This window comes from Ursus arctos, unplaced genomic scaffold, assembly GCF_023065955.2.
Source record: "Ursus arctos isolate Adak ecotype North America unplaced genomic scaffold, UrsArc2.0 scaffold_26, whole genome shotgun sequence".
Taxonomy (NCBI): Eukaryota; Metazoa; Chordata; class Mammalia; order Carnivora; family Ursidae; genus Ursus; species Ursus arctos.
This window is the reverse complement of record NW_026622941.1, coordinates 14,310,590-14,324,055: the sequence shown is the minus strand read 5'-3', so window position 1 is coordinate 14,324,055 and position 13,466 is coordinate 14,310,590. Positions and strand designations below refer to the sequence as shown.

At 37.9% G+C, this 13,466-nt stretch overlaps 1 protein-coding gene across 2 annotated transcripts in view; it reads left to right on the top strand.

The window, feature by feature from the left end:
- Positions 1-12,425, top strand: part of RERG (RAS like estrogen regulated growth inhibitor) — a 113,418-nt gene extending 100,993 nt beyond the window's left edge. For both annotated transcript variants that reach the window (XM_057318818.1, XM_026502353.4), the window contains 2 exons: positions 9,029-9,102; positions 10,682-12,425. In XM_057318818.1, coding sequence (XP_057174801.1) covers positions 9,029-9,102; positions 10,682-11,089 — 482 coding nt within the window. In that variant the 3' untranslated portion in view covers positions 11,090-12,425. The remainder of the gene's footprint in view (positions 1-9,028; positions 9,103-10,681) is intronic.
- The last annotated feature ends 1,041 nt before the right edge of the window (positions 12,426-13,466 follow it).

Below are 13,466 nucleotides of genomic sequence, written 5' to 3'. Positions count from 1 at the left end.
TGGTGTGGAAGAGACTGGCATGCTGAGGGGAGTATGAACAAGAAAATAAACCTTCCCAATACTGATTTTGGGAAAACATAAACATAAACTATATTTCTCTCCAATGAATTTGATTAAAGTCCATTTAAAAAAAGAAAAAAGAATCAACAAAAATGGGTGTCTGGATCGTGAAAGTAGCATAATATTGATGTATGAAGCAAACATTACACTTTGTAAATAGTCCAAAACAGAGTACTTACTAGATACCTATTTAGTTATCATCCTCAAAACAATGCTGACCGGCCATGGGTTCTAATTTAAGCTTCAGATTTTATTCAGAATTAATCCTTTGAGTTTTTGTTCCTTGTGCTTCAGGGACCCCAGCTGGTTTTGTAAAGGGCAACAACTTTGAATCCAGAGGAGGAGGGGGAAATTTACATCCATTGTTTCATTACCAGGCCGAGTCCGGGCTGAGCGGGCCTTACTCGGAATAGTGAAATGGACAAAGATTATTTTTAAAAATTTCATTTTGTTTTGTTTTGGTTATGACTCCAAGCTCACATACGTTCAGGTTAAAAAGGCGATTTCTTTCCCTTTGTGCCTCTTTTCATTGTTTTTATTCATTCAGTCAACAAATATTATTAAATGCCTTCTATGTATCAGATTATTCCAGGTGCTGAGGATAAATCAACAGGCAGAAAGAGAAAGCCTCTGGCTGTTTTGAGCTAGCGGTCTAGTAAAGACGGAAGAGTCCATAAACGAATAGATGTCAAATAGTGAGAAGTACTATGAAGGAAGCCTGAACAGAGATGTGAATACAGAGTGACCTTATATAGTTTATTTAATTTTTAACTTTTTAATCTATCTGGGACTTATTTTTGTGAGAAGTACAGATTGAAGATCCAACAGTGTTTCCAAATAGTTGACAAATTGTCCTGCTATCATTTACTAAATAGTCCCCACTTTTCCCCACTACTTCCAAAGCTGTTTTTTTTTTTTTTTAAATACATTGGATCATTTACACTAGGAGGCAGCTCCAGATTTGCCTTTTATACCCATCACCAGTACCACATTCTTTTGATAATTGTGCTCTTTGGAACATTTGACACACAGTAGAGAAAGTCCTCTTTCTTTAACTTTCTACACAATTATCTTGGCTAGTATATCTGGTTTATTCTTCTAGGCCAATTTTTAAAGCTCTATCATAACATAACATGATTTTGATTGGAATTGCATTAAAACTATAAATTACTTTGAGAAGATTCACATCTTTATGGTATTCAGTTTTTTAAAATCTAATAGCATATCTGTACATTTATGGATCTTTACTTCTCTGTTTTTGCTTTTATTTTTTTAAGATTTTATTTATTTATTTGACAGAGAGAAAGAGAGAGAGAGCACAAGCAGGGGGAGGAACAGAGGGAGAGGGAGAAGCAGACTCCCACGGAGCAGAGGGCCTGATGTGGGACTTGATCCCAGGACCCTGAGATCATGACCTGAGCCAAAGGCAGCCGCTTAACCAAATGAGCCACCGAGGCACCCCGTTTTTGCTTTTAAATAGCTTTTCAACAACAAAATTTTTAGCATGTTTTTAACATAGACGCAATCTAATCTTAAGATGATCTATTTGGATCAAAAATGCACTTGGTTTTAAAAAATCATTTACTATCTATTGTTTGTTCCATGTAAGTAAATACTCTCCTCTTATATTTTTATTACTTATCTAAGCTTTACAGAGTTCCTGAGAATCCTAATGGTTTGTGGGAGTTCAGTAGAAAAATCCTGATTTTACTTAGCAATCCCAGTATAACTCAACAAAAGATGAAGCTTATAAAAAATGCTCTCATAATTTCTTTACCTCTCTGAATGTGTTCCAGTAACCAAAGTTACTGTTTTTAATCAGTTTTAGGTGAACCATTGTCCCTTTTGTTTTATTCCTTCTGAAAAACAACTGCTGTTAATAGAAATCTGCCTGCATCAGGTATTTATAATAGAGGCTTCCGTCACTAAGAACAATGAAACTTTATTGAGTGACCTTGTATTGTACCGCTCAGAAAAGATTACCGCTGCTAAGCAACAAGAGCGTTGGTCAGACATCAGGAGCATCAGGGGTATGACTCACTTCCAGGTGAGGGTTTCATTAACTCACCCTGGAAACTGGTGCGCGCGTGCGTGCGTGCGTGCTCGTGCGTGTGTATGCTAGAAGTCACCGATATTCTAGGCTACAGGGGTTCCCCATCTATTTGATTCAAGATGAATCAAGCATTTCCTGGGCTTGACTTCATACTATCATAGAGTTTCAAAAGTGCCACCAAAAGGGAAAGCTACCATTAAAAAGCTAAGCGGCATATATGCAAAAGCCAGCCTTGAATTCTGAATTCAGACCCTTCCTCAAAAAACACGGGGCATACTATAACCCTGTATGTTAATTATACTTCAAGATAAGAAAGGAAGGGGAAAGATTTTTTTAATAGTGCAGTGTCTGCCACCTGTGACAGAACTATTGCTCCCTGAGAAGCTGAAGACTGAATACCATTTGACATATTAAAATTGGAGTATCTCCTGCTCTGAGGTAAATCTATGAAGAAAATGTTTGCTACGATGATAGCAAATGATTCCCAGACTTCATTTCAGTGGGTTTTGCTCTTTAGTTTTTTTAAGGAGAGGGATTAATTTAGAAACTGCCATTAGGGATGCAAGCAAGGGCGAGAGAGAGGGTGAGAGATAACTAAACCCATAGTCTATTTGCACTTGCATTTCATAGAAGAAGCAACTATTTTTAACATCCAAGTGGCTTGAGGGATATAAGCTAAGAAAAAAAGTTCAATTCTTTACATTGGGCAATTTTAGTTTTCCTTACATTTTTCTCATTTCACTGTGGGCCAGTGAAATGTTTGTCAGAGACCAGAGCTGGTCTGTGAGTAGCATTGGAAAACCAGCACTGAAGCCCGTGAGGTTTGGGACTTGCACCATCTGACCAGGAAGCCCCCCTGATGATGGTGAGTATAACGTTCTCATTACAGAACAACAGGGTCTGTGTTCTTTTTTTTTTTTTTTTTTTTAAGATTTTATTTCTTTATTTGACAGAGAGAGACAGCCAGCAAGAGAGGGAACACAAGCAGGGGGAGTGGGAGAGGAAGAAGCAGGCTCACAGCTGAGCAGGGCTCAATCCCAGGACTCTGGGATTACGCCCTGAGCCTAAGGCAGACGCTCAACGACTGAGCCACCCAGGCGCCCCAACAAGGTCCATGTTCTGATTAGATCCCCAAGAACTGAACACCTACTTCTGAGGGTCCTATTACCCTCAGAGAGTGTTGATCATGGGAGAGAATATGGACAAAGGCTTAGATGGTGTATAGTTGTGTGTGTGTGTATGTGTGTATGTATGTGTGAGACAGGTGTTTGGAAAAGAGACTGCGTGTCAGCACTTACCACTACTACTATTGGAGACACCCTACTCTGTGTTTGAGTGGATGATGGAGTCTCTATCTCATGAATAAAGGCTAAGACAGGAAAGAAGGGGTAGGAATTCAGAGACAGACCCGCCGGCACTTGGATTTTGTGATTGGCTCTTCCTTCCTGCGTTACAGTACCCTCTGCTTGGAAAAAAAGGCTTATGCAAGAGAGAGACACACCCAGAACAAATTCTCTGCACTGGACACTAAAGCAGAGCTGCTTAGCCAACTCATGGAACTATTTAATACCGGCACAGCAAGGAACTTTGAGATCGTCATTTGACAAATAAGGAAGCAAGTGCAGTGAAGTAAATTTATTCAAGATTATGTGGCTAGTTTGTGGTTAGACCAGTAATAGAACTCAAGTCAGTACAATTTCCACTGTAGCATAAATCAGCATTACTAACTGCTGTTGTTACTGTAACAGCTAAATGTCCATGTTAATATGTTGAAATTTGCAAAAAAGCTAAATCAGTAAAGGGATTCACCATCTACGATATCCATTTGAGCATCAACTTCTCTTACAGTACACAAAATGTACTTCTGTTTATAAAAATGTTGCTGAATGCAGGTTTTAAATCATGAATTGCTCATATACAGTGAAATTCATTATGTAAAAATGTATCTTGAAACTTATATTGGCCTTATAGTATATGTTATTTGGATTCATTTAAATATATGCCTTAAACAATCACCTCCTTTCCCTTTAAAAAGAAAAAAAGACTCAGAATTTTCATTTTAGGTTAGTATGAACAAAATAAATAGTGTGTCCACTCTCCACACACATACACGTTTTCTCCTATGTTTTGGAATGAATAGTAGAGTTTAATTCCAAAAAGTGCTTAGTACCCTTTTTTTGAATCAGTTTCATTAAAGTTAGCACATGGAGGCCCAACATTTCGCTGTGTGGGCTACACTGCACTGTTTACGGGAAGATATGGGTTTCTAATGAGAGAGAAGAGGCTTAAAGAGAAAAGGCTCAAAATGGCACGAAACGGGCACTCGGCTTCGATGAAATCACTGCTGCTCCCCGCTGCTATGTCTGTGGCAGACATTCCCTCATTTCCTGCATTCCATCTTTTTTTGTTTCAGTTAACGAACAGCCAAAGAATCACACAACTTCGTACAATTTTCATTATATTTTATTTCCCCCCTAGTGTGGCCTTCTGTGGTTGAAATACATACCCTATTTATCATGGACGCAACAGAGAAAAATGTCCCTGTCTGTCAGACAACTTTTGGTGTAAAGAGATGGAAGAGAGCCCAGTATTCTGTTTTCCAGGCCCCAGGGCTGATGCCAGCCCCTTTAAAAAGGAAGGTAGTGCAAAGGCCACCATAGAACAGTAGTGGAAGAAACAGAAAGGGCATAGAGCCTAGCCTGCGTGCTGCTGTCTGGCCTCTCCTCCTCAAGCTGGAGCACTGAAGATGCAAAAGGAAATAATTGAGAGAACATTTAGAGATAAGAAGTTGCTACACATTGTACTCTAGAGCATTAAATTATACACAATAATAATCTCCCATTTAGTATAAAGAGTAGGGGCATGGAATGTTCTAGAACATGAAGAGTAGGGGCATGGAATGTTCTAGAATTGAGAATCATTGTACATACCACATACGGATTACCTATTCTAACAATAACAATACTGCAAAATATGCTTATTAAAATATATTGAACATAACTTCATTTTTAAATTTTACTGTTCAGAGAAGACTTCAGCCATGTGCCATGCCTGTGGCAATGATCATGACTTCTAGGTTATGCTACTTAGTTAAGCCTCCTTTCTGCAGTTTGTATTTTAGGTAGGAGATTATATTTGTAGCAAAGTAACAAAAAACGGTAGTCAAAAAAGATCTGTAAATTGTTGATGAGATGAAGAAATGAAAGTCAGAATAATGAAAAAAAAAAAAAAAAACCAGAAGGACTGGCTTAGCGGCTACCCCAATGACAGAAAAACTTGCAGGTTTATTTGGTTGGCTGGTTGGTTGGCTGGTTGGTTAGTGATTTGGGTAGTTCAGGGTAAAGAATTTAGTGAATCATATTATTCTATCCACAGCACCAGGTCATGTGCTTGTGAAGACTTTATATCATTTATATTATATTTATATTATTTTATATTATTATATTTTAGATTTATATTATCATATTTATATATATTTATATTATATATTCATATTATATTTCTATTATTATCTATATCATTTCTATTATTTCACTTTATTTTTCCTGCATCTCCCATTGTGACACCATTGCCCTCCTCTTTCCCATAGGTATGTAATCTAATATGTTTAATTCTTAGGATAATGATATAAGCCTAATTCCAAAGGCAGTCTTCCTGAGTTCCAGTGTCAACTCTACCACTTACCCCATGTGACCTTCAGCAAGTTATCAAATGTTGTCGTGCCTCCGTATCTTTGTGTAACATAGAGATAATAGTAATACCTACTTCAGAGATATTTGTGAAGATTATGCGGCTAGTTTCTCCTTTAAATCTCCTTTAAAACCAATTAGTTTCATTAATTAAATGAATTACTATGAGTAAAGCATTTAGAACAATTTTTGTTCAAACAGTAAGCGGTATGTACTAGGTATTACATATTTTTTTGAAAAAGGTATTTTTTCTGTGTGCCCATATACTTTAAATTTATATAAGTTTCATTATGCTATAGATCTTTCTGTAAAGATGATCGTGTGATTTTTTTCTTTAGAATTTTTTTCCTTTAGTGCTTTACCGTGTTAAACTGCATTGATAGAAACAATATCCAAATTATGGAAAGAGCCCAAGTATCCATAGACTGGTGAATGGATAAAGAAGAGGTGGTGTATATATACAATGGAATATTACTCAGCCGTAAACAAGACTGAAATATTGCCATTTGCAATGATGTGGATGGAACTAGAGAGTATTATGCTAAGCAAAATAAGTCAGTCAGAGAAAGACAAATACCATATGATTTCACTCATATGTGGAATTTAAGAAACAACACAAATGATCATAGGGGGAAACAAAAGAGAGGACAACCAAGAAACAGGTTCTTAAATATAGAGAACAAACTGATGGTTACCAGAGAGGAGGTGGGTGGGAAGATGGGGGAAATAGGTCATGGGGATTAAGGAGGGCACTTGTGACGAGCACCAGGTGCATGACTAACTGGAATTTAAATTAAAACTTTTAAAAATGCTTTGATAGATTTTAAAAATGCTTTGATAGATTTTAAAAACTCTCTGCATTTCTGAAAGTAACTGATTGTGATGTACTTTCTTGTTACACTAATTGGATTCAACTAGGTAACATTTTATTTAGGATTTATGAATATATGTTCAAGAATGAAGTGAGCCTACAGTTTTCTTTTTTCTCTTATCACTCTTGTAATACTTCTTATCAGGGTCAGCATAATGCCCCACAAGAGGAATCGGATGACTATCCTTTTTCTATTTTCTGGAACAACCTGTTTAATGTTTATAGAAATCTCCTTTAAAACCAATCAGATGTAGTTGCTTTTTATGATCAGAAGAGATCTACAATTAACATCTAAGTTACTTACCAGTTATTGACCAAGTTAAGTGTTCTAGTTCTCACTGCACCCATCCATGCATTTTTTTCATACGAGAATTTATCAGGGTTTGAATTTTTTTGGTATACAGTTCATAATATTATTTTATTTTCATTTCATCAGAATATGTAGTTATTTCTTCTTGTATTCTAAATTGTGCTTGATTGCTCCTTCTCTTTTAATTTATGAGTCAGTATTGCCAGATTTTTATCTCTACTCCCACCTCTTTTTTTTTAAATCCTTTTAAGCACCATGCTTTGGTTCTGTTAACCTTGTGTAATTCTTTCTTCTGTGGTTTTCTTTTTTACTTCTTTCCTCATTTCTTTTTGGATTTATTCTATGTTCCTCTTCTGATTTGTTGTTGAATACTTAGGTCACTTCTCCTCTTTCTTTCTTATGATGTCATCTTTGGAAATAAGATAACTACATTACCTCACTCAAATCTGCCTCTTGTCTCTTCACACCCTTCCAACCCTGATATATTGGTATCATCTAGAATTGTAATTTTCAGTTGCTTTCGATGTGGTTTGATTGCTTTGTTTTACTCCATTGGGATCTCTAGGTTTGCTGGTGAGAAGTCTAATGTCAATCTGAGTCACGCCCTTCTGTAGGTGATATGCTGTTTTTCGTAGATCCTTTAAATTTTTTCTTTATCATTGATATCCCTAAATTTTGCTGTGATTGTTTTATATATGGGACATTTTTCTTTGTGTGTCCTTTTAGTCCTTTTTTTTTTTTAAACAATGGTGCATCTTTTTTTTTTAAGCTTTTATTTATTTATTTAGAGAGAGAGCATGCACAAGCAAGGGGAGGAGCAGCAGAGGGAGAAGCAGGCTCCCCTCTGAGCAAGGAGCCCAATGTGAGGCTCGATCCCAGGACCCTGGGATCAAGACCTGGGCTGAAGGCAGCCGCTTAGCCGACCGAGCCACCCAGGTGCCCAAGTGCTTTTGATGTGAACTGTTTCAAGTCCTTTCATCCCAGGAAAGTCTCAGTTGTTTCAGCCTCAAGTATTTTCAGCCCCTGTGTATTTTATTCTCTTTGAGGCCCATTTTATGAGAGATAATCACGTCTATTTCTATTATCCATCTCTCTTATATTTTACTTTTCACAGTTTTCTTATCATGTACTGATGCCTTCTGGAAGAGTTCCTCAACATGACCTTCATCAGCTCAGTCAATCATTTATTGAGCTCGATATTTCAGCTGTTCTAGTTTTCATACAGAGCAGTACCAGTTGGTATTTATTTTAACCTCTGGTTTCCATCTCATGTGGTGAAAGGCACACTCAGGCCACCCGAAGTTCTTGCATCTGCTGACTTCTCACCCCAGCAGAGCTTGGGGACCACTCTGATGTTAACCTACCAGCCTACAGCTGGTACTGCACAGTTGTCACTTGTCTACCTGGAAGAGGGAACACGAGCAGGAGGACTCTGCTCTCTTGCACCTCCCTCCATGCGGCCCAGCCCTCCTCTGCTTTCCTCAAAACTCCCAAACATGGGACCCTACGGCCTTCTCCCACCACGAGGGTTTCTCATAGCTTTACATGGTCATTTTTCACGTGGGTGGCTATCCACCTCCTCTAATGTCTAATACATGGCCAGGGCTGAGGTCTTGAAGGGAAGGAATGGTGCCTGCTTATACGTCACGTTGTCAGGAACAGTCATGCGCAGTGATTTCCTGAAACCGGATTTTAGGAGTCTCGAGGTAGCATGCATTTTGTGGAAATCACCTTCTCAGTCTAGGATGTCAAGGCCTTATTTTAGACACCAGGAAGCTGGCCTCAGAGGAGAATAAAATGAGCGAAGAGACATCGAGATTCTCCCATGCTATACCCTGAAAATCTGTGGCTCCCACATGAGAACCTGTACTTCCAAGAGCTCAGAGAGGACAGGGCACGTCCATGTCCGTCCTCTCCTGCCTAGGATGCACATTGCCTTATGCAACACAAATAGAAAACTTCTATGACTGCTTTGTAATTTAAGGATCAAATTAAATCATGCACTAATTGACTTTCTTACCTTCTTTTTTTGCTCATTCCCTCAGAATCAACCTACCGACACCAAGCAACCATTGATGATGAAGTTGTCACCATGGAGATACTAGATACCGCTGGTCAGGTGAATAAAGGGTTCAGCTATAGTGTTTTCTGAATCTAATAAAAACGAGATGTGTACACGCATACTGTGAGCAAAATTAAGACACTGTCCTCAAATCAACTAATGATGCCTAAAGAGTGTTTTCTTTAATTATCTAGTTATTTATATACTAACATATTTAAAAGAGCTTCTGTATGCATCCTTATATACATTTCCCAGTACTTCGATGGGGTGGAGGAGGGGAGGATTGATAAGACTGTAACACTGACAATGACATCATCTAGAATAGAATTATCCACATATATTTTGGAGAGATGGCAAGATATTAAGAGGTTCATGGTTAAGTATTTTGAAATGCTCTGATAGATTTAAACAGGTATTCTTACTGGGGAAGTTCTCAGAGCCTTATATGCATATGTATAAGATGAATCTTTAAGAGTTTCAGTATATATTATATTCTAAACTTATATAACCTCAGAATTGTTTTTCAGAATGTTTTATTATAGGAATCTCTCCTGTAATATCTTTCTAGACCTCAACACATCCTATTGAAAATGTGAGCCACATAGTTGTACAATAAACAATCCATTACAAAGGAAGCTAATATAAATTTGCCCTGATGTGAGCCAATTCTGAGATTACAGACAGATTTGTAGACAGGCTTAGTTCTGAAGAATAAATTGACCACTAGGAATGAAAGTTAGGGAGCTGAAGGGTTTCATGGTGCTCTATCAGCAACCTGTGATCTGAAGAAGACTTGAATTTAAGTATTTAATCCAAGAAATGTTCTTGCAACTAGACACTTTTATTTTTCATCATCACCTCCTTCTTATATATGCTTTCTCTGGCACCCAGCCCTGATTCTAGAGAGAGGTGGCAGGGACTTACATGCTTGCAAAGGTTATTTGAGCCCATGAGAGCAATGCATTTTCAAATCTCACATGCTACTTTCCTAGGAGGAAGCGATCACCCCCTTTGAAAATCACATCAATTGAGTTTCTATCATTATTGGGACTTTATAATATTTTGGAGGTGTTAAAATAGAAAAAAAAAAAGCCAAAAGCCCCTGGCTTTGAGTTTGTCTCTCTCTATAATTTTTCAATTTTTCTGTTCTTGGTACCCAATTGTCTAGAATCTGAAGGCAAAGGAGATTAAAGCAAAAAACAAAATCAAAACCATTCACTAAACTGTGCCTCTAAATCCGATCTCTAAAGGGTGGTGTAAGTTCTACTTGTCTGTTACCTATTTGCCGATTCTTTAATTGTGATGAAAAGCCTTGGAGGCAGTGTGCCCAACTAAGATAATTTCTTTATACTTCTTGTAATTACGGATTTAATGATACAGCAAGAGGAAAATTAGACGCAGAACATTAGGGGTCTCTGCAGTTAGAACATTTTTAGTTCCCTGACATACCCTGCTTTAAGTAATGCTCCTGTTCCAAACTGATTGAAAAGGGAAGCTTGTATAGGCAGACTATCAAGGAATTTTAATGACACCGAATATAAAGAACAGTAATGAAGGACTCACTATTGGCATGAGCAACATCTATACATTGTGATGACTTCCAATTCCCCAACTGCCATTGTTTCCTTGTCAACAGGAAGATACCATTCAGAGGGAGGGACACATGCGATGGGGGGAAGGCTTTGTGCTGGTCTATGACATTACTGACCGAGGAAGTTTTGAGGAAGTGCTGCCACTTAAGAACATCCTGGATGAGATCAAAAAGCCCAAGAATGTGACTCTCATCTTGGTTGGAAACAAAGCTGACTTGGACCACTCCAGACAGGTTAGTACGGAAGAAGGGGAGAAGCTGGCCACCGAATTGGCTTGTGCTTTTTATGAGTGTTCTGCCTGCACTGGAGAAGGGAACATCACTGAGATATTCTATGAGCTGTGTCGAGAGGTGCGTCGCAGGAAGATGGTCCAGGGCAAGACGAGGCGACGCAGCTCCACCACGCATGTCAAGCAAGCCATTAACAAGATGCTTACCAAAATCAGTAGTTAGGTGGCCCTGTTCTTGCGAAGGACCTACTGAGGTGGGTCAGGTAATTGGAAACACGTTCTCGCCCTTTTTCCCCCTTTTTCTCCCCAAAGTAAAAGAAAATACTCCATTCCTTGTTCTGACTCTGGGAAATGCCTGGGCTTCCTATTGTTTCCAGGTCTCCCATATGTTGAGAAGTTATAGAGTGTTTGATGCAATTTTAGTGCTGACAATTTCTCCCTTTCCTGCTTGAATAAGATACACTCTATTGCAGTTTGAACCTGTAATCACCAGAGATTCTGAAATGGCTGAGTTCATATTAAGCTATTTTTAGGCATCCTCACCTTGCTTCAATAGGTTGAAGGCTTTCTAAGGCATTTTGAAATTCCATTCCTTGTCAAAGACTTCAAATGATTGTCTTAAAAGTGGAAGGTAATAGAAAATACGGTAAAAACCCAGGGAGAGCTGCTGAGACATTGGAACAGGGGTAGAGCCCAAGTTCCTCTTTGAAATGAAGATTTTCTTAATTGTCTCAAATCCTCTAGTTTTTCTTTAATCCTTCTTTTGTTCTTAAATTCGAACATGTTGTCACAAAGTTTTCCACTGTAGTAGAGTTCCATTGCAATTTGAGTGGGTTCTCTCAATGAGCTCTTGATCATTCACTGTACTCTGATTCACCTTCTGTGGCTTCAGTAAGATTTCATTATAAGAGAGGCAGAAGGATCCTTCAATTCAGATCCTGCTGGACCATTTCTTACCAAGCCCAGGGTGGCGTAAAGACGTTAGGAGTCTTTTCATCAAACCCGGACTTCATTGAATACTAATAGAGGCTTTAGAATTAGAGTTGTCTGATTCATTTCTCTCTCTGCTTATCATCTTAGCAGAAAGACAACAGTCCAAAAAACAGGAAAATTAAGAATGAAGTTGCACTACTCTTCCATTGGGGAGCCAAGGCTCTAATGCCAGGCACGGCAAAAAAATTAGCCTCTGATTCATTAATTGGCTACATGACTTCTTCTACTACTTTGGATAAATTAATTCACTTAGAATTCAGAAAAGAATGAGTGATTGACGTTCACTATCCCTGAATAAATGTGTATAAAACAGATTCCTGTATTGTGAAAGTACAGTCTGTAACTGATAAAACTTTATGATTTTTTTCCCTATTATGCCCCCCATATATCAAGATTTGGGCACTTTATTTTAGAAGAAAATATATATCTTTTACATATGTGTGTATTTATAAATGCATAGATATATGTATAAAATTTGTAAGAGCCGGAAGCTTTAATTCACCAATGCATTTGGACAACTTGGTGTAACTATTTTATGTGATACAATAAAAAGCGTAATTTTCACATTCTGTCACATTCGAGCAGTCTTTCTTGTGATAGCGTGAAAAGTTTGTAATTTTAGGAGAGGCTTGAGTAGACAATCAAATTGCAGAATTGACAAAGCAGTGAATGTGGTATAAAAAATAAGCCCCTGTTCCTAATTTTAGCTATTTTTGTAGAATGCTTAAGTGCTGTCTTAGGCACTGTATGTATTATCTCATTGGATCCTCAAATACCCCACCCAAGAGATTGCTAGGATCACAATTGCAGGGATGAAGATATTGAACTACAAGGAAAAATGACTGCACAGCAACTTAGTGGGTAGAGCCAGGATTTGAACCCAGAGAGGCAGTGAGGCCGTATTATTTGGATAATAGTATATTAGCAGACTGACATGTAGCTCTTGTTCTGGAGCTGTGGGGATGAAGACAGGAAGGAGAAAATTTAGGGAAGATTTCTTTCATTTATGCTTTCATTCATTCATTAGGAAATATTTATATATAAAGTTGGACATATAACTTCCACAATTTAGTCCATTCGATAATGTCTTAGCTGAACATTGAAGAATACATACAAATAACCAGGAAAGAAAGATGGTGAAAATATTCTAGCCAAAAGGAATAGCATGGAACCCAAATATGGAGACATGAAAGGCGATCGTGAGTGTAGTAATTAAAAGCAGTTGAGAGCGCCATTGATACCATTCTTCAGGATAAAACAAAACCAAAAACAAACAAACAAAAAAAACCAAAACAAAAACAAAAAAACAGAAGATAGAGCAGAGAGAAGAAATTTAAAAAAAGAAAAAAATAAGGCGCTTGGAAGTAAAAAAAAATGTCAAAAATTAGGTAACTACGTATTAAAGGACCAAGTAAATTACCTGGCTGTAAGTCATTTTCCGTAATGTCCATCTAGACAGGGTATGGAAGGGGAAAACAGAGTAAAATTATTTTCTAAATGTTGCCGCCTTCCAGAATCACAGCCTCTTCCACTGTCTCATCCCTATACTTGCAGACGAGCCTCAGCCAGTCTTTATAAAGGGCAAGCCCCTAAGGAAGCATAGTGAA